Source organism: Antedon bifida, chromosome 7 (assembly GCF_963402885.1).
Source record: "Antedon bifida chromosome 7, ecAntBifi1.1, whole genome shotgun sequence".
Lineage (NCBI taxonomy): Eukaryota > Metazoa > Echinodermata > Crinoidea > Comatulida > Antedonidae > Antedon > Antedon bifida.
The window spans coordinates 18,028,329-18,052,833 of record NC_136232.1 but is presented as its reverse complement, the minus strand read 5'-3'; the positions used below and the strand labels follow the sequence as shown (position 1 = coordinate 18,052,833).

The following is a 24,505-nucleotide window of genomic DNA, read 5'->3' as shown; positions in this document are numbered from 1 at the left end:
AATATAAATTATCAAAGATCTTAAAGCCAACTTTTCTTTTTTACATTAACATATTATTAAAACTGTGACTAGGCCTATGTTTTGTGTAATACGCAGGAAAAAATACCTCAATATATATTAAATTTATATAATTTTTTTAATGATGTGATTATAAATAAATTGTAATGGATATTTTGAAAAGAATTTGCAGCTAGCATCATCAGAGAGCAAACTGTGTCGGTGGATAGGGCCGGGGGAAGAGAGTCTCCAGGCGCGCCACACACACACATTTTGGAAAGCAGGCTACTAGCCTACCTAGGCCCTACTACACGAACCACACAAAATTATCAATTTGAAATACAACTATTTAAAAATACATATATAAGCATGAATAATACTGCCACTGGTGGAGATACGTTAAGTGAAGTAAGTTGGGATTGCTCCATCGTATCGCTTATCGGATTAATTATAATATTAGTACCGCTAGGCCTAGAGGCTAGGTTTAGGCCTAGCTAGGCCTCCTACTAATACTAGGCTAGTACTAGCCTAGGCCTGGCCTAGTTTTAGGCTTTTAACTAGCTAGGGTAGGCTAGGTATAGTCTAGAGTTATTTTAGGCCTGTATGTTATCTACAGTAGGCTAGCTAGACAAGAGTAAACAGAAGACCAGACGGCCTGCCTGTGTCTAGGCCTATGGGCTAGCTAGCTTCTTTATGATGGGCCTGATCGTCTTATTTATTAGGCCTATATTATGTTGGGCCCGATTGTCTTTCTTAAACCGTTGGGCCCGATAGCCAAGGCATATGACCGGTTGGGCCGCCGACAAGTTGAGCAGCCGGTGATTTCTATGAAACGCCCAGTGCGTCGTTTACGACATTTCGCGTAGTGATTACAGTAAATACTACTAGGGCCTACGTGTATGTAGTACATTAAGTTCATGGCCTTTAGGTTTATTGTGTTATAAAAGTAATAATTTAATTGTTTTTAATCTTTTTTAAGATTGTTGTCTCTCAGGACTAATGAAGTATTGACATTCTTCGAATGAGGTTAAATAAATATTATTTTTTAATTATTTACTAATCATTTAATATCATATTTTATTGAATTTTACAATGTTAATACACAAAATATTTTACTAAAAAACATGATTTTATGTAATTATTTTACCAAAAAATAGCGTAGTTCATACAACTGCCGACTGGGGAGACAGCATGTTTATGTCGTTTTTGGCTAAAAACAATTTTCGCCGATGTTTTAGATACTTATATTTCGGAAACTATTTATAAGTTTATTAATATGGATGATATTTCCGAAATAAAAAGAAATTGAATTGAATAAGTCAGATTTTCATAATTATTTCTTTAATTGTAATATTTAATAATATTTATATTAAAAACCGTGATATTAACTTTTGAATATATATCGTTATCCCTAATATAAATAGAACTATATTAAAAAGAAACGAGTACCGGCGAAAGTTACTATTTGGCATTTCATAGAAAATAATGTTTTTCTGGCGGCGGCTGAACTTGGCCTAATCCCCCTTGAAAAGGACATATTTTTTCTATTGATTTTTCTACTTTATCATGATAAGCCTTGTTCATACTGCGAATATAGGTTCTCTTAACATCTTCATGGGTAAGAGACTTGGTAACAGGTTCTGTATGATCCACGGAATTTAAATTTTTTCGACCAAACCTTAATTCTGTTTTCAAAACATGCCCGATAAACAATGTTACACACTGGCTTCTATTGTACTGACTGACAGAGGCAGCAATTATCTGGTTTTATTCAATCATGACTTGATAATTAATGGTGGCTTTTCACATTTTCAAATTTTGCAAGCAGTAGGTACTTTTAGGCCTCAAGTTTAGTGCATGTTGCAGGCACTGCTGGTCTGGACTATATGTATTATGACTGACTGTCAGTAGGTCTAAGACAGTAGCCTACGCCAACCCTAGGCCTGGTTTTAGAGTACCAGTATACCAGTCATCGGCACTTGCCTAATAAAGTCCAAATGTCTCTTTACTTTTTTTTCTGAACAGTGAATAATAATAAATAAAAAAGTTTGGAAACTACTGTAGGCTAGGCCTACTGCAGCACTATATTATTGACATCTTGGACTCGACAAACACAGTGAAAAAAATTGATGACAATCATGTCGTTGATTGGCCAGAATCCAAAATTATTATGCGATATTTTGACAAATAGAATCTGTTTCTCATTCGCCCATCCTGCTCCTAGTTCTGTTTAAATGGTCATAAGAAATAACATAGATTCTATTTTGTTTGTCTTACTGTATAACTATTTTTATGAAGGACAATCACATCACAAAAAGTAACAAATAGATCTTTTAAATTGATGATTTTACAGAAGTTTTTCTCTAGAATTGGTATAATGTTTTTGTTTCTATGGAGCAGCAAAAGAAAAACTGTAATAGAGGGCTAAAAACTCCATTTATTGGTGAAAGTCATGTTTAATTTCTTTAAAATCATGTGTTTTTATTTTACAGACAGAAAAAGAAGGAACAGGTGTAGAAACAGAACAAAGTGGTGAAAGTTCAACTGAATCACAAGATAAGAAGAAGAGAATGTTCTCAAAAGAATGTGAGTTGACATCAATTATCAGTCAGTCAGCAACACAGAATATTAAATTTATGGCCAACGTCTGTCGCGAATGTCAGTTAGTCATACATTCACATGTAATGGATGAAACACCTTGATTGGTTGGTCCTATCATTGATCAAGTGCTTCTGTAATCCAGTGCCCACCTTGACCAGAGCCAATACATCTATTCATACTATCATCATCATGCTATTAATAATTAAATAGCTCCATGGTCTGAGGTAGATACTATATTCAGGAGCTGCCATTTTTCAAAAAAAAATATGCTCTTACTCTGTGGTACAAGAATTGGGGGTGCAGAACCTAAATAAAACTTAAAACATAAAATAAATTGATATATTCATTCAATATTGACTTTATTGTTTGCATTTCAGTACGGTGCATGATGTACGGGTTTGGAGATGATCAGAATCCATACACAGAATCTGTTGATTTACTTGATGACCTTGTCATGGAATTTATAACAGAGATGGTATGTGTAACCCTTCTTGTTCCAAAAAGATAATAAAACTCGGATTCCAAATGAATTTATATTTGTTCCGGAGTTTACTCCAATTGATGTTTATTCTGAAACCTACATACATGTATACAACATAACTAACATACATCGATTAAAACAATACAATACGGTATTAAAATTCCTATTAAAACAGGTATTTCTTGGAATATCTTTAATACAAATGTATCCTTTAACATACTAGATCAAGAGTGTAATAACATTTCTAACTAGAGGGTACTCCGAGAGTACAAACCTCCGCCTACTGTAAAATTCTCCTACATAAAATTCCCCCTGAGAATGTTTTTTTTTTTACATTTTGTTTTATTAGTTTTAATAAGTGTAAATAGGCTAACTGCACACTACAAAGTTGTGGATGAGAGTTTGGTGTAATGGTTATGTATCCAGCCTCTCACAGTTGAGATCGCTGGTTCAAGTCCTGCTGAGGTTTTTTTTTTTATTATTATATCGTGGACCTTGATCTTTGACCCTGACCCTTCAAAATTTAACCACAATTATATAATGAGTCATTGATCATTGTGGCTAAGTTTGGTGACAATCGGATAAAAACTGTGGTCTCTAGGCAGTAAAATAGTTTTTTGTTAGTTGTGACCTTGACCTATGACCTTTTCCCCTCAAATTCGAACTCATCCGAGCTGTTGGGGCATAGATCATTGTGGCCAAATTTGGTGAGAATCGGATAAAAACTGTGGCCTCCAGGCTGTTCACAGACAGACAGACACACACACACACACACACACACACAAACATACAGGGGTGAAAACATAACCTCCTTGGCAGAGGTAACAAGTGTACATAATACCCTATGAGTCATCATTCATTCATAAGAAATGCTAGCATACACTAGGGTGTATGTCTTTAACAATTTGAATTTTATATTTATTGTTTTTATAATAAGTGATTTTTAATTGTAATTTTGTTTTAATTTTTTGATTGTATGTTCTACATTTCTGAATGTCTTTTATTTTTGTATATTGCATTTTATTTTTCTGAGTGAAACGCTTTTGTTAAACTTCAATCTTTCGTTTGATTGCAATAAAGTTCTATTCGTATTCGTATTCGTATAGGGTCTAATTTCACTTAAACGTTCACCCTGTTAATATATATTGGACTATGAGTTGACATAGGGTTGTCGGTCATCACAATCAAAAGCTCACTACTACACTGTATTTAAACATGATGAAAAACATCACCAGAAAACTAGTGATTGATACTGCACTTTAATTTCTCTCTACTTTTCAGACTCATAAAGCAATGGAGGTTGGAAGACGAGGTAAAGTTCAAGTGGAAGACATTGTGTTCCTAATACGTAAAGATTCTAGAAAGTATTCTAGGGTTAGGGACCTTCTTACCATGAACGAAGAGTTAAAGAAAGCCAGGAAGGCGTTTGATGAAGCAATCTATTGAAGAAGTAAGTATAGTAGCTTCTTCCAAAACCACAATCAAGAAGACACCAGCTGTAGCAACAGTACAAAAAAAAGGTTAACTCAAATTTGAAATAGCTACTCCTACAGATTTCTATGGATTTTGTTTGTGGTCCTCTCTCTTGTCACGTTTTTTAATATCCTATTCAGGACAGGTTTTGTTAAATTATCACGCTGCTCGGTGACAACTATGCATACAGAGTAGATTTTTAAAAATTTTTCAACACTACTCATCATACTAAAAAAAATTAATAATCTTTACTAAAATATTGTTTTCCTCCTATATTTCATAATTTAGACATATTTTGTATGTTCATACTGTTTAATTCTAAGCAAGAGGGGAATAAGAAATAAATATTGAACCCAGAAAGTTTACACTGAATTGTCTGAATCTGTCCAAGAAAAAAATGTAAACATTCTTTATTGTTGCAAACAAGTTTTTCATTCTAATATGTAATTTGGTGATGGCTAAAATTTAAAATAATTGAATTAAAAAGAATACTTATAAGAATACTTATATACCTGTAGATTAAAATTCACAATGAAAGTTAAGAGATTTTAGTTATAGTACTGTAGTTATTAATTGGATGGAATTGATTGCTATATAAATGGTATTATAATATTATTTTTTAAACCATATTTTATCTACTCTCTACTATATCGTGTAGAATTTGTAGAAAAAAACCTTAAAAATCAATGCAATGTATTTTTTAAAACAACATTTTTTAAAGGTTTTTGTTGACTTTTACATTTTGCGGTTCTACAACATTCCTCTCTCATTGCCCTTTTAAATATTAATATATTCTCTTCTCACAGCTGATGGTCCTACCAAGTTAGTGTACAGATGTCATGAAACCATACAGTAAAACAAATCGAATATCAGATCTTGTACTGTATATCTCAGCTGGCCTGAAGTTGAAGTACTGTGATCCATACAATTCTCAAGTCATGTGCGGTTGTTGTTTTCTACCAACAAGTACTTTTATGACATTATCAGTTATGTTGACAATACATCTTTAAACTGGTGAATATTTATAGCAAGCATTTTCTAAAAACCATTATGAGGGAAGGGAGGGTGACACGATTACAAAAAAAATACTAGATAATATTAGGGTTAAAACAATATTAATTTATTTGTAGAAATGTACAGAATAAGAATGCAGGGAAATGAGAAGACATGACATGGATTTCATAATACAATATCTTAAAATAAATTTGGCATTAGCAATGCATTGTTGCATGCTTTATTCTTCTGTATATATGCTTTGTGATTTGTGATATATTACAGCCCCAGTTCAAAATACAGTATAGCCCTGAACGAAATCGATCGATATAGATATAGTTATTATTAAAACATGAACATGTTTGTGAACAGAAGACTCAAATTATTGTAGTGTTAACATGGATTTTAAAATAAATTCGGTATTGTCAATGTTTAATTCCAAAAGGGGATAGCCCTGAACTCCTGGTCATCAATATTGATACAGTTTATAATTAAACATGGACATTTGAACAAATTTTGTGTATATAAAAATTGATGTTCATTCTCAACCGATTATGTCATCTGGGCGTAGAATCATCATCATCTAAAGGTACAGAGAGTGTGTTGATTGCTTTCCACACTTGTCTGAAAATATAATTAAAATACATTATAATATTACTATGCATTTTGAATCCATGGCACTTTGCCATTGATGATAAATAGAAAATTCCGAATGTTACTATGGTGTCTTCATGTGTGATAGAGGGCGAAATTTCGATTAACCTAGAACATTTTACACAGGTTGGTATTTGGCAGTGTAAATACATTCATTAATGGGTGGTGAAATAAAATTTATACAGGGTTTTTTTTTGCGCTTGGCGATGTAACAAGGGTATTAGACAAAAATTATGAACTTAACAGAAGATAATTACCTGCATTCTGAATCTTCTATTTTGGTTTTTTCCATGACTTTTTCAATATCTATTTCAAGTTGCTAAGAAGTAAAGAAGAGATTTTTTATGAAATATACATTTTTCCCCTAATTTTCAACAAACTAAAACTAATTTTGCACAATACCAAAATCTAATTCCAAATGTAACATGGTGTTTTAAGAAATTACAAATTTTATGTAATTTACTTTAAATTATCATTATTTAATTAATCTATTAAAAGCATTATTGTAGTTGATTGAGTCATAATGAAGTTATAGTTAACACAATTGGTCAATAACTGACTTCTTTAATTGGAAGTTTGTATCCTCTAATAATTACACGATTATTGTAATTGTTAATTACTTATTTGCCTGTCATAAAATGTAAAAGGAACCCTGAGGACAATAAAGACAAGTAACTTGGACGCCATTACGGCTGACAATTTTTTGAAATTAACTAAAAAATAATTGGTTATCCGCACTTGGCGGATAACCCCTTGTTATTGTCAGGATCTTTTTTTTTTTTTTTTTTTTTTTCTATATTCTTCTTTCTTTCCACGAATTTTGTTCGCAGCGTATCTCAAATTCTGGCTAACATAAGATTGTATAACTTTGTCATAAGATTGACCTGCAGCTGTAGATGTGCAAGAAACTTTTTTTTATGAATTTTGAGTCACACAGCGTAAGTTACGCGCGATTTTATGAATTTCAATGATTGATCATAGATTAAAAACCAAAAGTCATTTTGTATTGAAACTTGGTGAAAATTTAAGTCATATCAAGCGCAAACTTTCTATGGATTAAAAATGGCAGGTTGCGCAGAAAGTTACACGCGCATGCGCGTTTAAAATTTCAAATTGCGAAAAATCCATTTCTAATCAACTTTCTACGCGTTTCATGTCATTTTGAGCATTTCAAAAATTCCCACGCGTGCGCAATATTTTTACGCGCACGTAGGGCAAAAACATGTTTTTTTTGCTTGATTTTTGTTTTTTCAGCCTTTTCTAGTAATTTTACCAACTTTCAAACAATTTCGACTTAAAATCACGTCATACGAGCACGTAGAATTGAACAATTTGCGCGCGTTTTTGATAAACAATTTCAAAAATTTGTCAAAATTATACCTTTTTTTAAACAGTCATAGATTCTAAACTACATGGTCAATTTTATTTTTTTTTACATATTCTGAAAGTAGATGAGTTGTAGATATAGAATCATGCATCCATTTGGCTAACCGGACATTGTGACGTCATTGTATGGCCACTCCAATATCAAATATAGGATTTTTGTCTCTTTCGTCATAGCTCATCACATTTAATTGAGCGCATCTCTACTTATCCATATTCCATTTTCCTCAATTTTGTAATATTGTCTAGGTCAATCAATTATCTTTTACATGATTTACCATTTTTAAAATTGTGATGACGTCATCATGTTCAAAAGCGTCAATAACTTTGGTCACTTATTTTCACCTATTCTGAACTGTATGTAGTACGTATACAGTATATAGTGTATACCGTATATACTTTGACGTGAAGCAAAATAGAGGGCGCACTAACATTTTTTTCAATAGCATAATCGTTTTTTCTGCGCGCAATATTCTAACGTATGACGTGCGCGTGGCTTTTGCGCTGCGGATAACCTAACTCGTCCGTAGTGACGAGTTCAAATCTAGTTAAATTTTATTATATTGTACTAAAATAATTGTTTAAAAAGCACTAATTATAATCACCCATAGAATAAGCAATATTTGTTGTTACAAATGTATGCTTGAATGGCGTCTATGGGATTACATGGAGCTTAGTGTTGTAAAATAGGACCTAGCAATTTATTCATCTATCTTGTACAGTATAGCTGCACTATAAAACTAAACTAAACTTTTGTTTGAAAAACGCCATGGCCTGTCTATTTACCTGAATAGTTTTTTCAAGGTATTCATTAGTACTGAGAACCTTTAATACAGCAATTTCCATCTCTTTCACTCCATGTTCCAGATGTTTACACACAGCACTTGGCACATAGTCACTTTGAATCTGACTTCTGGTCTCTTTCATGTCTTCTACCAGTTCCAGAATACCAACATGTAATGCTGCTATCTGATCCTCGAAGCTCTTTAGTGTTAAGTCTTTACTTTTTGGTTCATCTCGCTGGAGTGGTTTTGAATTTGGTATGGGCTCCGTTTCCAAGTTCTCTCTTTCAGTTTGAACAGACATTCGTAATCTAAAAATAAAATATCTGGAAACTGAATAGGGGATCATTAGAGCAAATTAAATAAATCATGTAGTAAGTTGAAAAATACACTGTGCATTTGAATTTTTGAATTTTGAATTTGCTAAAGGATTGAGGTAGGTTTGTAGGTGTTAAAATTGATAAACATTTAATTTGGATCAATAATAATTACGTTAAAAAAAATAATAGAAAGAAAGCAGGTATTTTATTCAACTGTTATCCACAAATGTATTAATTTTATTTAATATTTATTCAACCAAGTATTGCATGGAATAGAAGTCTGGGGTAGCACTTATAAAACATATTTACAACCTATTTATATTATTCAAAAGATGTGTATGCGATGTATTACTTTTTCTGATTGTATGACTGCGTCATCTCCATTATTTAAATATTTGAGATGTACATAGATTATACGAATTATGTTTTGTTTTCTCCAACTTAATTGGTGAATAAAGAATAATAGAATATATTAATATAATCAGATTTAGAAACTGAAAAACCATTGATGCTACTTCTTTTCATATTGGTGGTTAGAAACCTTTTAGTCAAATAAGGTACTTATTTACCATAAAATAAAATCTAAAAGCTACTTTCACATCGCACCTGAATTCGGCCCTGCAAAAAATATTGTTGAAAATGGGTTCAGTGGTAAAGCATAGGATTGCTCGATGTGAAAAAAAAGCACGCTCGCGATTTTTTTGTAAGGAATCCGGGTACAAGCTTTATGAACATATGGTTTAACTTAAGCTGGCAAATTCGATCATCTAGACATATTGTAGTTGACTGATTTGGTGACCAGGCTTGTACAATGAGCTCCTAACCTAACCCTACTGTACAATCAGAATTAAGTATTATTATAATATAATGTGAACTTTTCAATGGACAAAAATATGGTAAAAAGCATGAGATGTCTAGTTTAATTAATGGAAGCATCACTACAGTGATAATGAAACTAAGTGTTGTATAGTACACTAAACTTCTTCCTCATATAATAACAATTAATAATTTGCAATGATTATTATCAGCCAATGGGATAACAACACGAAAGTATTAACTCATAAATAATTTATGAACACTTTCGTGTTGTTTTCCCATTGCCAGATGATGATCCTGATTAAAACAGAACAACTGCATTATTGTCTAGTAACCGTATGCATCTGAATTCACCTTTTAACCTAGTACAGTAGTATCATGTAATGCAGAGTTAAAAACGGGGTAAATAAAAGTATTTTAATTTAGACACTTTCTTTGCAATTGTTGACATTTTGTAAAATAATACATATTTATTTAAAAAACATTAACCCAGGTCATTCCTTTTAAATGTATGTTCATATGGTTAAATTTGATAAAAAGAGAAAAACAATGTACCCTACTCAGAAATAGTTTGCGTTGGCCGTGCTCTACCAGGAGTGCCAAAGCCTACTGTGGTATCTTTTAGGCTCTACTCCCAGCCTAGTCTTGGAGTCTTCTGTAATCATTATATCACAGAAATAGAAAGGTATAAATATCTTGGTGTTATATCACGTTGGTATACAGATTCAGACAATATCAATGAAGTAATCAAAAAGGGAAGTAGGATTATACTATTATATAAACACATTAGGCATAGAACATTAATTCTACACCATATACTGGTGATATACTGAAATTTAATTAATTACTTTGAAACGATAAGATGAGGAAATCTGTGAGAATGAGAAAATCAAAGATTTATTATGTAAATTTGATTTAGGAAATAATTTAAATCCAGAAAGTCAATGGTTTCAGAGTTTTACACATGCCAACTCTCTAGAAAATATTAAGGAATGGTTTTAGAAGGTGCAAAAACAAAGTCAACCGAATATTTGAAATATAAACATGAACCTAAAGCAGACACATACATGTTTGATGATGAATTTTTATTCCATAAGTTTAAGTTTAAAGCAAGATCTAACTCTCTTGATTTAGATTAGATGGTAGAAAAAATACATGGTCAGAAAATGAGTCTGGTTTTTGCAAGCTATGCAACAATCAGGTCATTGAAACTACAAACTACAGACCACTTTCTACTTGAATGTTCAAACCTTAAAAACATAAGAGATACACATTTTAACTTACTGAAAAATGATTTATTGTATTGTGGTTATGATACATTTTGGGAAAATTTTGTGGTGGTAGTGGTACAATCGAATACCAACATCATTTTTTGTCATTGATGACATTTATTTAGAATTTCCATTTGAGAGAATAGGTGAAATTGTTGACTATCACTTTACAATACTTAACTGCTGCATGGAGACATAGAAAGACTACACTTAATATATAATAATAAATATAAATATTTACCCCCCAAAATATAATCTACTAACTTTTATTTTACCATTTATTTAATTAATTAATTAAAGACAATTTTTTCCCTTTTCACAATTGACTATTGCAACAAAAGTGGGTTCCTCACAGAAGCAAAAAAAATCATTATCAGCCACTTGAAATAATAGAATTTACTTGCATCCTACTGGGTTGAATTTTGTACAGGTGTGGACAACACATTGCACAACTTTCTTCTCCCCTAAGGGTCCCTGTATGTCGAGGGCTGCCACCAAATGGTGTCTGACCACAGTGATAGGGGCGGCTTGAAACAGTTTGGGGTAACCCCCTACTTTTCCGAAAGATGAACTGTACTGGGTTCTTTAAAGGCACTAACCAGATGTGTACACTGGACCTCCAGTTTTAAGTCCTTATCCGAGAAGACTTGTTCTACAAACAGAACAATGGTTGAGAATTGCCTTGAACCCAATTATTATAGTTTGCGGCGCCCTGCTTTAACCGCTCTGCCACTCAATGCGCCAACATACATTGTATGCAGAGAGAAGAACTGGCTGTCATTATGGAGGAATCTAGAAATAGTTTGGGTATAGTATGGATTTATTTTTACAACAAATGTAGTTTCTGATATAGAAGATGACCAAAAAAATGTAGGGATAGTGTTCTTGAATTAAAAAGTATATTTCTTTTATAGAGCAAGTGATTTGATTAGATAATTGGTTAAGGGATAATTGTGGTTGGTCTTGGCAGGTTTATCAGATCATTTTACTGCTTATATTATTGCGTTTTTTTTCCACATAAAAGTGGTCTCTATATTCAACTCGGTTTCAATTCAGTCCAGTTAAATCATGAGAAGATGTTTTTAAACCTCTCAGTTTGACATTTAGAGGTTTTGCATTTAGTGTAATTTGTTAACTTAATAACAGACTTGTCATCACTAATATAAATAAGATTATTTGATTTTTGTTTTTCAGACCGTGTGTGTTAAGGTACAGTAGTTGGCAAAATAAAAACTATACTGCAAATTTTGATAAAGATCAAATTAAATTTTGAAGATTCCGACATGTCTGATTTCCCTTGCATGTGCCACATATTCATAAAGCATAGGAGTATATTGTGGGGAATAGTATATAAAATTACATCGGGAGAACTGATGATAAGACCTTTTGTTTGAAATTAAGTGAAACCCAATAGCCGAGTTGTTGTGAGTAAGCTGGCAGGACTCTACTGTAGGCTATCTGTGTCCCGTTAGGACCGGGATGTGCCCATGTTGCAAGCCGTAAAACGTCTGTTGTGGAAGTTAGTTTCAAAAGATGTTTAAACTAAATAATGTATTAATTATACCAATTAGGATGGTATTTGAATAAACACCCAATACCTCCCCAATAAAACATCACTAGAATAATAATCTCCCCCCCCCCCCCACCATCTAATAAACGGCCATCCACATTTTAGTATTACACACAATATTTTATTATTTATAACACAAAATTTTATACTATTTGTAGTAAAATTCATCGGACGGTTATCTACAATTTACCAAGCATTTGTTATTCTTTTTTATATTTTTCATATACTGAAAATAAATTAGTTTCATAATTATTATTAGTTTTGACTAGCAGGATGTCATTTTTTCATTCTTCATAAAATTAAAAATGATAAACTGAAGGGCCCTATTTTTAGCCTCATTAACGATAAAGTAACATTTTCAAAAAGTGTACAGGGTTAGGTGTTTATCATTATTATGCTAATAAAGGCAATACTGTACATTTGAAACGTTTACAACTACACTGTACCTTTCGTTTTCTTCTAAGAGTTCTTTGGCTCGGAGTTCAATTTGCTGTACAGTGCTTTGCTCGTTCTTAACTTGGCCTGGAACAGATGTACCACTTGCAGCTAATCCCCGCACTTGGTTATAAAGTAATTGACTCTGTTGCTGTGGCTGTGTGTCTAACAGTGATCCAATATACACATCATATTCATTCTAAATCGTAAGACAAATTTAATTTTAATCAACTAATTGAACTGAGTTGTACAGTACAGTACTGTATGTTATAGTATGAGTTTCAACTGTAATAAAAAACGTGAGCTACAGTATCAATCAACATTCATATTCATCTTTATTGCAATCAATATATTAAAATATAAGATTGGATATTTACAATTCATTTTAAAAAGCAAAAAATATATAAATATAAAAAAGTACCGTAAAAAAAGTCACAAACAGCATACCCAACCGTGCAAGAAAAAGGCAAAGGCAAACATCAGACATACTGTAGACTTGGGGGTAATACAGTATGGTGGCAGGTAGGTTTAAAAACAAATGTGTAAATACTATACTAAAGGATGCGTCGATCCTTCCCCCTTAGCAATGCCAACTGAAAAAAATTTCATTTTTTGCAGTATCTAAATTATTAATGTTTCAAAGAAAAGACTTCCTTTGTCATGTTGTTCTTAGCAGTATTGCTGTTTGTGTTAAGAAATTAACATTTCGGATAGAGATTACTGTAGAGTAGCCAATTTCTGTCCCTGATCATTGTATGTTTTATAATTAAAAGAAATTTAATTTAAAAAGTACAATTTAGGTGCAACTAGCGATTGTCACATTTTCGAATTCACTGATGATAAATCTATAGTACTATAGTAGGCAAAATTACAAAAAATGACTAAAGTAACTATAAACAGGTCGATGGTCTTTAAATGGTGTCATGAGAATGATCTTGTGTTGAATGTAAATAAAACGAAAGAAATGCATATTGATTTCAGACAAACAAAAATGAAAAGTTCCCACTAAATATCCAAGGCAAAGAAGTTGAAATTGTTAAATGTTACAATGTTAGGTGTTCACTTTGCAGCAGCAGATGACCTTAAGTGGAATGAACATCTAGAAAAATCTCGAAATATTTCTTTCTGATGCTGATACAATTTGGTATTGTATGGTATATTGTGGTACAATGGCTGTTCCAATGAAGATAAAAACAAGTTACGGTACACATGCTTAAAAAATCATAAGCAACCATTCTATTGGTACTTTGTATGCTGAACGTTGACTCCAAACCACAACATTGATAACAAATGATCCGTGTTGGAGGGGGATAGTTTCACTATGTAGTTTAAGTTTTATTTATTTATTGTTAGCCAAAACCGTTCAATTAATTTCAATGTAAATGTTTTTTATTTACAAATGACAAAAATAAATTTACTTACTAAAGATTTAAGTGATTAACACAAATTTCCAAATTGTGTACACACCAATAATGTATGCTGTAGTCTGTATTAATTAACTAATGGCAAATGCACAACTCTCTCATACAATCAATCAAAAACAACACAATACTAATTCATTCTTCAGACTCAACTGTGCAAAAATTGAAGTAAAAAAATAAACTGATGAAATTGAAAGTGATGGAAAGTGAAGTGTACGTATTGTACTCGCTGAACTCAAGAGTTTAATTGTTTGTACACTCATTCTTGGGTTAAATGGTATTGGTACATGCTCATACACATTCATTTCTTGTCTTCAAATGCATTCAATTATTGCTACTTAATAATTAATTAATTACTACACACAGAACCATAAAATATATTTATATATATATAAACAGCATTAATTAAAATAATTAATATTTAATTAACAAATATTACTATCTGTAGTAAATTTTTCAGTGTGTAAGTAATAATATAATATATTGTTTCTCATTTTCTAATTAAGCTATTATTAGTATTGAAACAGATAAATCATACATTCAACACAAATTCTACAGTACTTTGGAAACCACTGCAGTGATAAAAATGTAAATTTTAATACTTTAAACAAAATGAAGAATTACCATAGTCAAGTTCTTAAGCAATGTTCATTATTAAAATCATACAAAATACGTCCAACAACACAGAGATTTGCAATAGAGGATACTAAAAATTAATTTTAATGCTAGCTTTTTCTACTTCAAGTAGATAAATTGGAACCTAATGTATGTAGGATTTTAATACAATTCAGTGCTTTGAACAGACTGTTTTTAGTGGTCATTAAAGATAATGGAAACTAAATCAGGCTACTTAGTATACTTTACTGTGTTTATATCAAAAATATGAAAGAAAACATTCATTACAAAAGGGAAAGTTGATTAACTAAAACCATACAGCAACCATGTAAACCAGCTCAGAATTAGTATATTTCAAGTACAATGAAGAAAATAATACAAATTACAGTGAAAATTACTGTGAACAGAATTATAAAGAAATTATAAAGATTGGCAGTTTCGCGGGAAAGTGTCCCCTTGTCCAACTTATGTGCTCCCCATTTTAATGTGTTACCCGATAATGATCTGCATAGAATACTGTATGATTTGATGCAATTTGTTACCCAGTGTACTCCTGATTGTGCTTAAACCCAATGTGCTATTCATTTGAAATAATGCGGTATCCACTTGAAAGAATGTGCGACCCGATAATCTGTATAGAATAATGTACAGTACAGTACTATATCCATTTGTTGGTGATACCTACAGTAATGTGCTATCCATTTGAAAGAATGTGCTATTTAGTTTAAAGTGCTACCCGATAATGTACAGTACAATATGTTATCCATTTGATCGCACTACCCGATGTGCTATCCACTTGCCGTATTCGAGGAATCCCGTATGTCATCAATGTGTGAGATGGATTTCAACAAAAAAGACTTACTAGAAAGAAACTAGACTACAAATACAACTCTTAAAAAAAAAACTAGGCTACAAACTATATGTATTCTAACAAATGAAATAAATAAATGCACCTTGTAATTGTATTTAAACATAGGGACTACGATCCCGTCTCCTTTTCGTCCTAACTAAATCCATTCACGCATTCATTCAAGCTAAAAAGTAGCGTGGGACATCAAGGCACTATTTTATTCATTTCGGCAATAAACATAAAATAATAATTACAAAAACATAGAAATATATATATATATGAAGTACAAGACACAAAGCCGAGGAGAGACAAAAGCATTAAACAAAACGCTGTCACCAGTAAGGTGTGTCTCTCCAACTCATTCATAATATATACAAGGCTGACGAGACTGGACAAGTTTAATGCTGAAAACCCCATAACTCCTAACAAATTCAGTAAACAAGAGGAGCTGTGTCTTTTTTTATTAGCAAGTTAGGGTTATTTTCAACCGACTAATCACAATCAATTTTTCCTCCATGTGGTTATTTAATCTCCAATACAAAGCAATGCCTTCATCTCCATCAGGAGGCCTTTTTTATTTTCGTAACAACACAAGAGCCTAGGGGAAATGTTTTTTACTACAAAATAAAAACAATAGAAACAGAAATTTGGCTGTACTATATTTTTTTAAAATAAATGCTGAGGTATGCTTTATTTACAGCAAACTATGTCATTTTGTCCTAATTTTGTAGGGTTGAGATCTGCAGTCACACAATGCATGATGCAATGCATCATTTTGATGATGGTAATAATAATAATAATAATAATAAATTCTTTATTTTTGCAATGGAAAAAACTTCTTCCATGAGGTTGTATAACATTGTAACACACAGTATTGTAATAAAAATTAAAATCAAGGTTAAAATAAAAAAAGCAAAAATATAAAGTTAGTAAATTAGACAACAACACAAGAACACATTTTTAAAATAGTTTAACGCTATTATTGTTTAGGTTTATTCCACAGCCAATATGTTAAACCATAGAGATATTATTGTGATTATTATATTATTGTTCACTATAATATCTCTATGTTAAAAACTTATTTTGTTATCTTCTGTATTTGGCTTGGGTAGGTAAAGGTCATTTGATGACCTTGTGTTGTATTGTATTCACTCTGTCTTTGTAAAAACATATTTCTTAAATAATGTGAATGAGTTAGTTAATTCATTATTTCATAATAATAACATTTTCATTGAAAATAAGCTTACCTCCAAGACTAGGCCATTTAAGTTCCTCACATGCTTGTGTACTGGAATCATATTTTGTTTTTTGTTATAATGATCAAATACTAATTACTAAAAAATGAAAATGAGAAATTTTTCAATGGGCCTTCTCTTACCTTAATAGTTTTTAATATTTTTGAAAATGTTGGCGTATCCTGAATCAAGTCATCCCATACGTTACTATGAATCTGAAGACGATGAAAATTGACAGAGTTTGTTACAATTCCCAGCTCACATAATTGCTGAAAAGAAAACAGATATATGATTCGCATCTTTTATAATTCAGTAAAACTATAGAGGGTGCTATTTAGCATTTTATGGTTATCATCATTAAGTCAAGTAGTAATGTGCAGAACTAACAATGTTAAATTGGATAATCATCGAATGAATGCTTTCTAACACATGAAGGTCAACATCAAGTAGTATATTATTATACTATTTGTTTAAATATCAATAACCAAATTGATTTTTCATTTATCTATACTTAATAAAAGTAGTACTGTAAAACCATTATTTTTTCAATAAGCAATTCAACCTAAATCACTAATTGTTATAGTGTATGAATCATAGTAGAGTAGTAAACAACACGGACAATAAATGTAAAGCTGTAAATGGGAACAAGTGTACTCCCACTTGATGCTGATCTTGCCTACAATTTCGCTGGCTGGCAGTATAAAACATAATATATAAAAATGATTATTCAGATAATAGTTACTGTATATAGCATAAGATAAGATACTAGTTACTGTACAACTTGACATTCTGCTCTGCATCAAGCATTATTGCTTACTATGACCTGGTTCAAGTTGATTACAATCAATTTTAGGTGGAAGAAATGGGTTAAGGAGATCTTTACAGATGAATTGAAGGAGGAAATAGAATTGTCTTTTTTGAAAAGGAACATTGTTAAATTGAGTGAAATCATAGAGTAGGTTTGAGGAGCAGTCATGACAAATAATATTATCGAAAAGGAATTCACAGAGAGGAAGACTCTATTCTAAGAGCAGTAAGAATATTCAATATCCGGTTGGATAGGTTTACAACATATTATGTTTTATAACACACCTGATTCATTCAACTTCATTCATTATTTGTATATTTGTCACCATTTCCTTTACTAAATTTAAAAACTGGGTCTTGAGAATAAAAAGTGATAACCACTTTTGTCTAGGCCTAATGTACCTCATGCAGTTTTCTTTCAAGATGCTGCACAGCTTGCCTTCCTGATAGTATGTCTTTCTCATGCATCTCAGCTTTCCTCAAAATTGTGTTATCAAATTCTCTCATTTTTTCAAACTGATCTTTCTTGGTAATAGCACCTAAGTGTGTTGTCACAAACTGCCGTTTTTCATACTTTTCTCTCCGCTCATTTTGAATCAAGGAATGTTCAGAAAACTGGGATTTTCTATGATCAAGGTTTCCGCTACTTGGTAGCATTAGGTCAGGCACCTCAAGTTCTTCAATAAACATGTTATCACTAATGTATGATGCCATAGAGTTTGGTCTTAGTCTGCTGGCAGTTGCCTTTTCTCTATTTTTAGAAGGAGACTTTGATTTTTTCTTTGTTGAAATGTTTGGTAAAGGAAGACTACCAGATGTACCAACACTAAAGTCGTACAATGCCTTTGACATATTTTTCTCTTTCTCTGCCGACGTTCCTGGAGATGGAAGTTTGCTAGGTTGACGTAGTAAAAGTACATCCTCGGAATAACTTTGCCATGGCTTGTGTGTTGCGATTTCTTTCGGTTTCTGTAATCGATTATGATTTAAATGTCCTGAACAAATTATGTCGATGTCATTTTTCTGGGCAATACAGAAACTTTCAAGCATATCATGAAGTTGCCTATCGTTTGATGACATTATCAATAAGTTTGAACCTATAAATAAATAAAAATAAATCAATATTCAGGATTTGAGAGAATCCATTAGCGTCATTTTAGTTAGTGTCTGATAAATACAGGTGTGTAATGACTTGACCTACACGTTCTCCGAATTTCAGGAGGTTTACATATTGATTTGACACGTTTATAACGAAATTGACGCATTTTATTAATCGTAACATACCTTGCATAATCAACATTTCAATGTTTACCAGAGGTGTGTCATGCATTCTAGCAACTAAACGGATGTAATTATGTATTCGCTTGCTCCCCCCTCTAGGAAGTGTAGACGATGGTTCTCGGAATGATAATGACTCGGGTAAAAAGGTTTTAGAATGACGTTCTACTTGTACGTTTTCTGTCGGTTATCCTTATTGAAAATGCTTGACATTCGTAAAACTAAACCTACTCTGTTTCACAGTGTCTTACTCTTAGATGATTAATAACATTTTAAAGTATAGTGTTTATTGTTTGATAAGGCCCTTATAGGGCAGAGGTGGGGAGGCGGAGTACATTTGAGGGAGGTGCTTATTCGAGGAATATGTTTAATTTAGTTTTAATAATATGGTAAAACATTTATAATCAAAACAAATAAATAAATAAATGAAGTTTATATTATCAATATCATCTAGAGACAGTTTCTCAAAATGTAGACATTTTCACTATAGGTCTATATGCCATTATCATCGAACACATAAGGGAAGCAGTTCCTGGAAGGAGAAAAACAACTGCTAACTCTACTGTGTTAATGATTAAGGTGTATGATTTTTTGGAAATTGGTTAGCAAAACTACATTTTAGGTGTAATTAGTATTATTAATATTAGCATGACCGGGCTAGTAGGCCTATTATAATGGAGATTTACAAACGATACACTTTGTCTATATAGGCAGCCTAAGGCTTAGGCCTAGTAGTAGAGTAGTAGGCCTAGTATCGGGCCCAACGATTAAGGCGATCGGGCCAAACGAATAAAGAAATGTGCCCGATCAGGTCCTACTAAACACCACTCGCAACCACGTCCTACCACTCGCTACAACGCGCAACCAATATTAATTAAAGTACATTTGGCTTATTTATTGTCTTATTATCTATAAAAACCTATTTTTATGCACAAAATGGTACTTTTATACTAAAAAAAACCTCGTTAAACCGTTGTACTATATAACATCGATAGAAACTGCGTCATTGTGCGTGAATTGTTGAATGGGACTATTGCGTCAACTATAGAAACTCAATTCCATTGGGGTGCCTTCTTCAGCAATGTAATAATTTGCATGAGAGTGTTTTTGATAGTGATGAACAATTATACTGATTTTTTTTTACTTTCTTATTATTATTATTATGTTGACATATTTTGTATTTGGAAACATAAAATCTTTTAATAACAAGTCAAAAAAAAATTCTTTTTTTTATTTCTTCAAAATATTACATCTAAAGAAATAAAATAATGGTTAAGTGACATAAACGTTATGAAAAACATTGGAATAATTAATGGCTGGCACTTGACACAAGCCCTCTATATTCTGAGTTGTTATTTCTTGCGCGAGTACTGTGTACACATGTACATCATCGTGGACGATGTTGACACGTTGAATGACGATTGTTTTTCCGTCGTTTTTTGACTAATTTGACGTTTATGTGTATAAAAATAGGTTTTTATTGACAATAAATAAGCCAAATGTACTTTAATATGAATTTCGGTTGCGAGTGGTTGCGCGTTGTAGCGAGTGGTAGGACGTGGTTTGCGAGTGGTGTTTAGTAGGACCCGCCCGATCTCTATGTATGTTGCCCCGACCGTCTGTTTACTTTATAATAGGCCTATACCTTAGGCTAGCCTTGCCTCTACTAGTCTACAATAACTAGGGTCTAGCAGGCGTACAGGCCTACGCCTAGCTACTAGGCCCCTGGTTAGGCTAGACCCCCATCCTGAATAGGCCTAGCCTAGGCCTACTAGAGGCCAGGGTTGGCATTTATCAATATTTGCTTAAATCTTTGCTTAAGCTGAAATATTTAAGAAGTGCTTAAGCAAATAACTTAATCTTATTTATCAAACCGTCTTAGCAATGTCTTAGCAGAAAAATTGTCTTAGGTAAATTTTACTTTGCACATGCGCAAAATTAAACTCTAGAGGGCAGCAAATTATGTCTTAAGACGAAAAATTCTTGCTTACGCATGCGTATTAGCTTTTTTCTCTTAGCGATGGCGGCGCTATAACATTTTATCTCCGTATTTTCACTCCCAACAAGAGAGGGCGCATTCTGGCTACTATTGTTTTTATTACTTGAAATAGAGAAAGAGCACAACAGTCGGAAATACATACGAAAATCATTCGCTCTAAACTTAAATCAAATCAACATTTATTTATTTTTATCAATGACAGCGACCCTTGGCAGCCGATACAGTTTTCTAAAAGTTAGTCAATTGGGTCGTACCTATCCCGAAAATATTAGTTTTGCTCGTCCAATTTCTAGGCCATCTTTATGAAGATCGATATCATAATTTTAGCGTCCGTAGTACAGCGGAAAACGCACTAGCGTAGCCTTTCCGAATGTTCAATGTTCCGGCCTAGCGCGCTCGCGTTGTCAAAAAAGAATGTTTCTGTTGCAGAAATGAGATAAGACGAAATTTTTCATCTTAAGGCAGGGTGTTGTTCGTCTTAAGATTTAAGACAAAATGAAGCAAATTTTTTTGCATAGATATATTGATAAATCTGACTTAGGCAAAATCAAGGATTTAAGGCAAAGTTAAGACGATTTTTTTGCTAAGCAAGTTTGATAAATCCGGCCCCAGGCCTTTAGCCTACTACTACTGGTGTCAGATGAAATCGGTCGCGCTTGAAATCGGTCGCGTTTGAAATCGGTCGCGATAAAATCAACTTCCGGTATTTTGTATGGCGTGCCACTAGAGCTATACTTTTGATGATATCGGTCGCATTTGAAATCGGTCGCGCTATTTTGTATGGATCGAGCGGGATGCATGCTAGAGCGGGATATACATTTTTCGTTTATATAGATTTAATTGATATTTTTTAGGAACTAGATTATTTATGTGGATATTTTTTACTCGGTTAATAAGTATTTTTTATCCATCATTAAATAAATTTTTTTTTTGTATTTCACAGGTCTCGGAGAAGGACTGTGTCTTTTCAAAATGGCCATTTCTAAACACGTTTAAATATTATATTTTATATAATAATTCCTCTATATGTACTGTAATTAATATATTATATAGAGAATATACGTATGTCGTGTCTTTTATTATGCAAACAATTACGTATGGTTTTAGGATATTAATAAAATATATATGCCGTTATAAATCAATCTACCGGCCTACAGTAGGACTATGATGTACAATGATAGATGTGAGAATAATAATATATGGATAATAAAGGTGGACACGATTCTCAAAGAGGTAGTCTGCACTGATATTTAAACATTTAGATTTACGAACGGCGTATGAATGTGAGACACTTAGTTGCACTTACTTAATTATTTACATTAAATGATTATTATAAATGAAGAAATAAAAGATATTCAAATTAAAATCTACAGTAGGCCTATTGCCGACGTATATACGTAAATTATATATAAATCATACTGTCAAATTACAGAAACAGTGCTTTATTCGGAATTATTATGGATTATTATTGCCTCCTTAGATTTCCACGTGTCTTGATCTTCTTACCTATGTTTTAAATGTATTTCGATTTTAAAGGCTAAATAAAGAATGAATGAATGAACATGATCTCATAATCACGTCGAGCATCTAGCTCATTGGATCGTTTCACAAAAACACATGCAGGAGGCCTATAGGGCGCCTATAGACGTTTCAAACGTATGGTTATCAGTAAATAGACGTCATCTTTACTTCGCCATGGACAACGATCGTACGTGTTTTGTCCATGATTTAACACTAACAAGTGCGTGTTTTTTAAAAAGGGGAAACCCCGTCAGCAAAATAACGTTTTGTTAGGGGAAAAAGCTGCACGATCATAGAAGGCGCATCTCCACAATATGGCTTATTCGGGGGTTTATTTCAGTAACTCGCCTTTTAACCATCCGCATATAATGATCATTTTACTAAACTATTTTAAACATTAGAAATAAAAATATACACGTGATTTGCCTCAACAATAATCATTATACACTTAATATTATCCTACATATAAATATAGAAATAAAATAGAAATAAAAATAAGGTGATCGAATAGTATGTTGTTAACGACATGGATATGATATAATCTGCCACAGTATGCATAAGTATAAAAATGGATACGCTGGCTTTGCGGGCTATATTGTAAAAATTATTGTTTTTAAATAAATTGTTCTCTTTTACGTAATTGTTTGCATAATAAAAGACACGACAGACGTATTTTCTCTATATAATAATATATTAATTACAGTACATATAAATAGAGGTAAATTATTATATTCCTAATATAACATTATGCCTAATATAATATTTAAAAGTGTTTTAGAAATGGCCATTTTGAAAAGACACGTCCAGTCCTTCTCCGAGACCTGTGAAATACAAAAAAAAAAAAAATTAATGATTGATAATAAATATTTATTAACCAAGTAAAAAATATCCACATAAATAATCTAGTTCCTAAAAAATATTAATTAAATCTATATAAACGAAACATGTATATCCTGCTCTAGCAATAGCATGCATCCCGCTCGATCCATACAAAATAGCGCGACCGATTTCAAACGCGACCGATATCATCAAAAGTATAGCTCTAGCGGCGCGCCATACAAAATACCGGAAGTTGATTTTATCGCGACCGATTTCAAACGCGACCGATTTCAGACGCGACCGATTTCATCGTAAACCCTACTACTAGGCCTAGCCTAGCTAGCTAGGGCTAGGCCTACTAGCCTAGGCTAGGCCTAGCTAGAATAGAGAGGGTATGATAAATTATCAATAATATATAGTATAACCTAGTATAGCTCTACTTCATTGTTTTTAATAAATAACTATAGCCTAAGTCTACAAAAATAACATTTTGTTTTAAAATCACGTTATTCTTACGTTAAAAAAGTTTGTCACTTGGTTACCACTAATAATTAATATAAACCAAACAGAGCCATATATATGGCTCTGAAACCAAAGATTGTATAGCGCCGCCAAAGAATATATATATCACAAGAATGAGTATTCCGCGATTTTTGCATGAGAAATTTGTAACAGAGAGCTCCAGAGAGTGATGCCCGCCCTCATAAGGGCGGATGTATACATACTAAATAAGACTTGATTTAATAGATATTATACATGTCACATTACATAGAATTATGATAATATATTTTGCAATTGTAAACTATTTTATAATACATATTTATTAACAAACTAGTGTACATTCACTTTTACAGACAATCATTTACTAACATGCTAAATTAGTTCACAAAAAAGGCCTAACACAGCAACACCAAAAATCAACGAATCGTTACTCAGCACGACCTATTCTTTACCATTGCCGCGTACTACTCTACGCCCGGTAAATTAAGTATTGTTTTTATGATATAAATTAGTATAAAATACATGTTATTAATAGGATAAAATGTTAAATGTCATTAACATTTATTTGTTTTACCAGAAACAAGTTAAATATAGGAATATTGAACTATCCTTTGTGAAAACGCGTAAACACCAACACGCCCGGTCACGCTATCTTAGAGCCCGGTTGATAAAGCGAACTGTTT

At 32.4% G+C, this 24,505-nt stretch overlaps 3 protein-coding genes across 3 annotated transcripts in view; 2 read left to right on the top strand and 1 right to left on the bottom strand.

The window, feature by feature from the left end:
* The first annotated feature begins 210 nt into the window (after positions 1-210).
* Positions 211-5,770, top strand: LOC144848650 (transcription initiation factor TFIID subunit 13-like). The gene is made up of 6 exons (XM_078705487.1): positions 211-262; positions 321-405; positions 2,490-2,583; positions 2,976-3,073; positions 4,361-4,529; positions 5,359-5,770. Exons 2-5 carry the CDS (start codon positions 367-369, stop codon positions 4,523-4,525), a joined length of 396 nt encoding a protein of 131 aa, XP_078561613.1. The 5' UTR covers positions 211-262; positions 321-366; the 3' UTR covers positions 4,526-4,529; positions 5,359-5,770.
* On the bottom strand, positions 5,651-23,941 carry LOC144848626 (uncharacterized protein C6orf118-like). The gene is made up of 7 exons (XM_078705444.1): positions 23,838-23,941; positions 18,107-18,801; positions 17,041-17,166; positions 12,788-12,975; positions 8,369-8,675; positions 6,457-6,518; positions 5,651-6,169 (listed from the first exon to the last, which is right to left on the bottom strand). The coding sequence occupies exons 2-7, from the start codon at positions 18,782-18,784 to the stop codon at positions 6,103-6,105; spliced, it is 1,428 nt and encodes a 475-aa protein (XP_078561570.1). The 5' UTR covers positions 18,785-18,801; positions 23,838-23,941; the 3' UTR covers positions 5,651-6,102.
* Positions 6,191-24,505, top strand: part of LOC144848956 (uncharacterized) — a 114,525-nt gene continuing 96,210 nt past the window's right edge. The window contains exon 1 of the mRNA XM_078705909.1: positions 6,191-6,202. The gene's annotated coding sequence lies outside the window, so the exon portion shown is untranslated. The remainder of the gene's footprint in view (positions 6,203-24,505) is intronic.

Excerpts from the sequence above, each read along its gene's own strand:
- LOC144848650 (XM_078705487.1), top strand. The coding sequence starts at position 367 with ATGAATAATACTGCCACTGGTGGAGATACGTTAAGTGAA. Across the intron at positions 406-2,489 it reads GTGGAGATACGTTAAGTGAA|ACAGAAAAAGAAGGAACAGG; the intron begins GTAAGTTGGGAT and ends TTTATTTTACAG. Across the intron at positions 3,074-4,360 it reads TGGAATTTATAACAGAGATG|ACTCATAAAGCAATGGAGGT; the intron begins GTATGTGTAACC and ends TCTACTTTTCAG.
- LOC144848626 (XM_078705444.1), bottom strand. The coding sequence starts at position 18,784 with ATGTCATCAAACGATAGGCAACTTCATGATATGCTTGAAAGTTTCTGT. Across the intron at positions 17,167-18,106 it reads TTGAAAGAAAACTGCATGAG|CAATTATGTGAGCTGGGAAT; the intron begins GTACATTAGGCC and ends TTTTCTTTTCAG. Across the intron at positions 12,976-17,040 it reads AAATATTAAAAACTATTAAG|AATGAATATGATGTGTATAT; the intron begins GTAAGAGAAGGC and ends CTTACGATTTAG.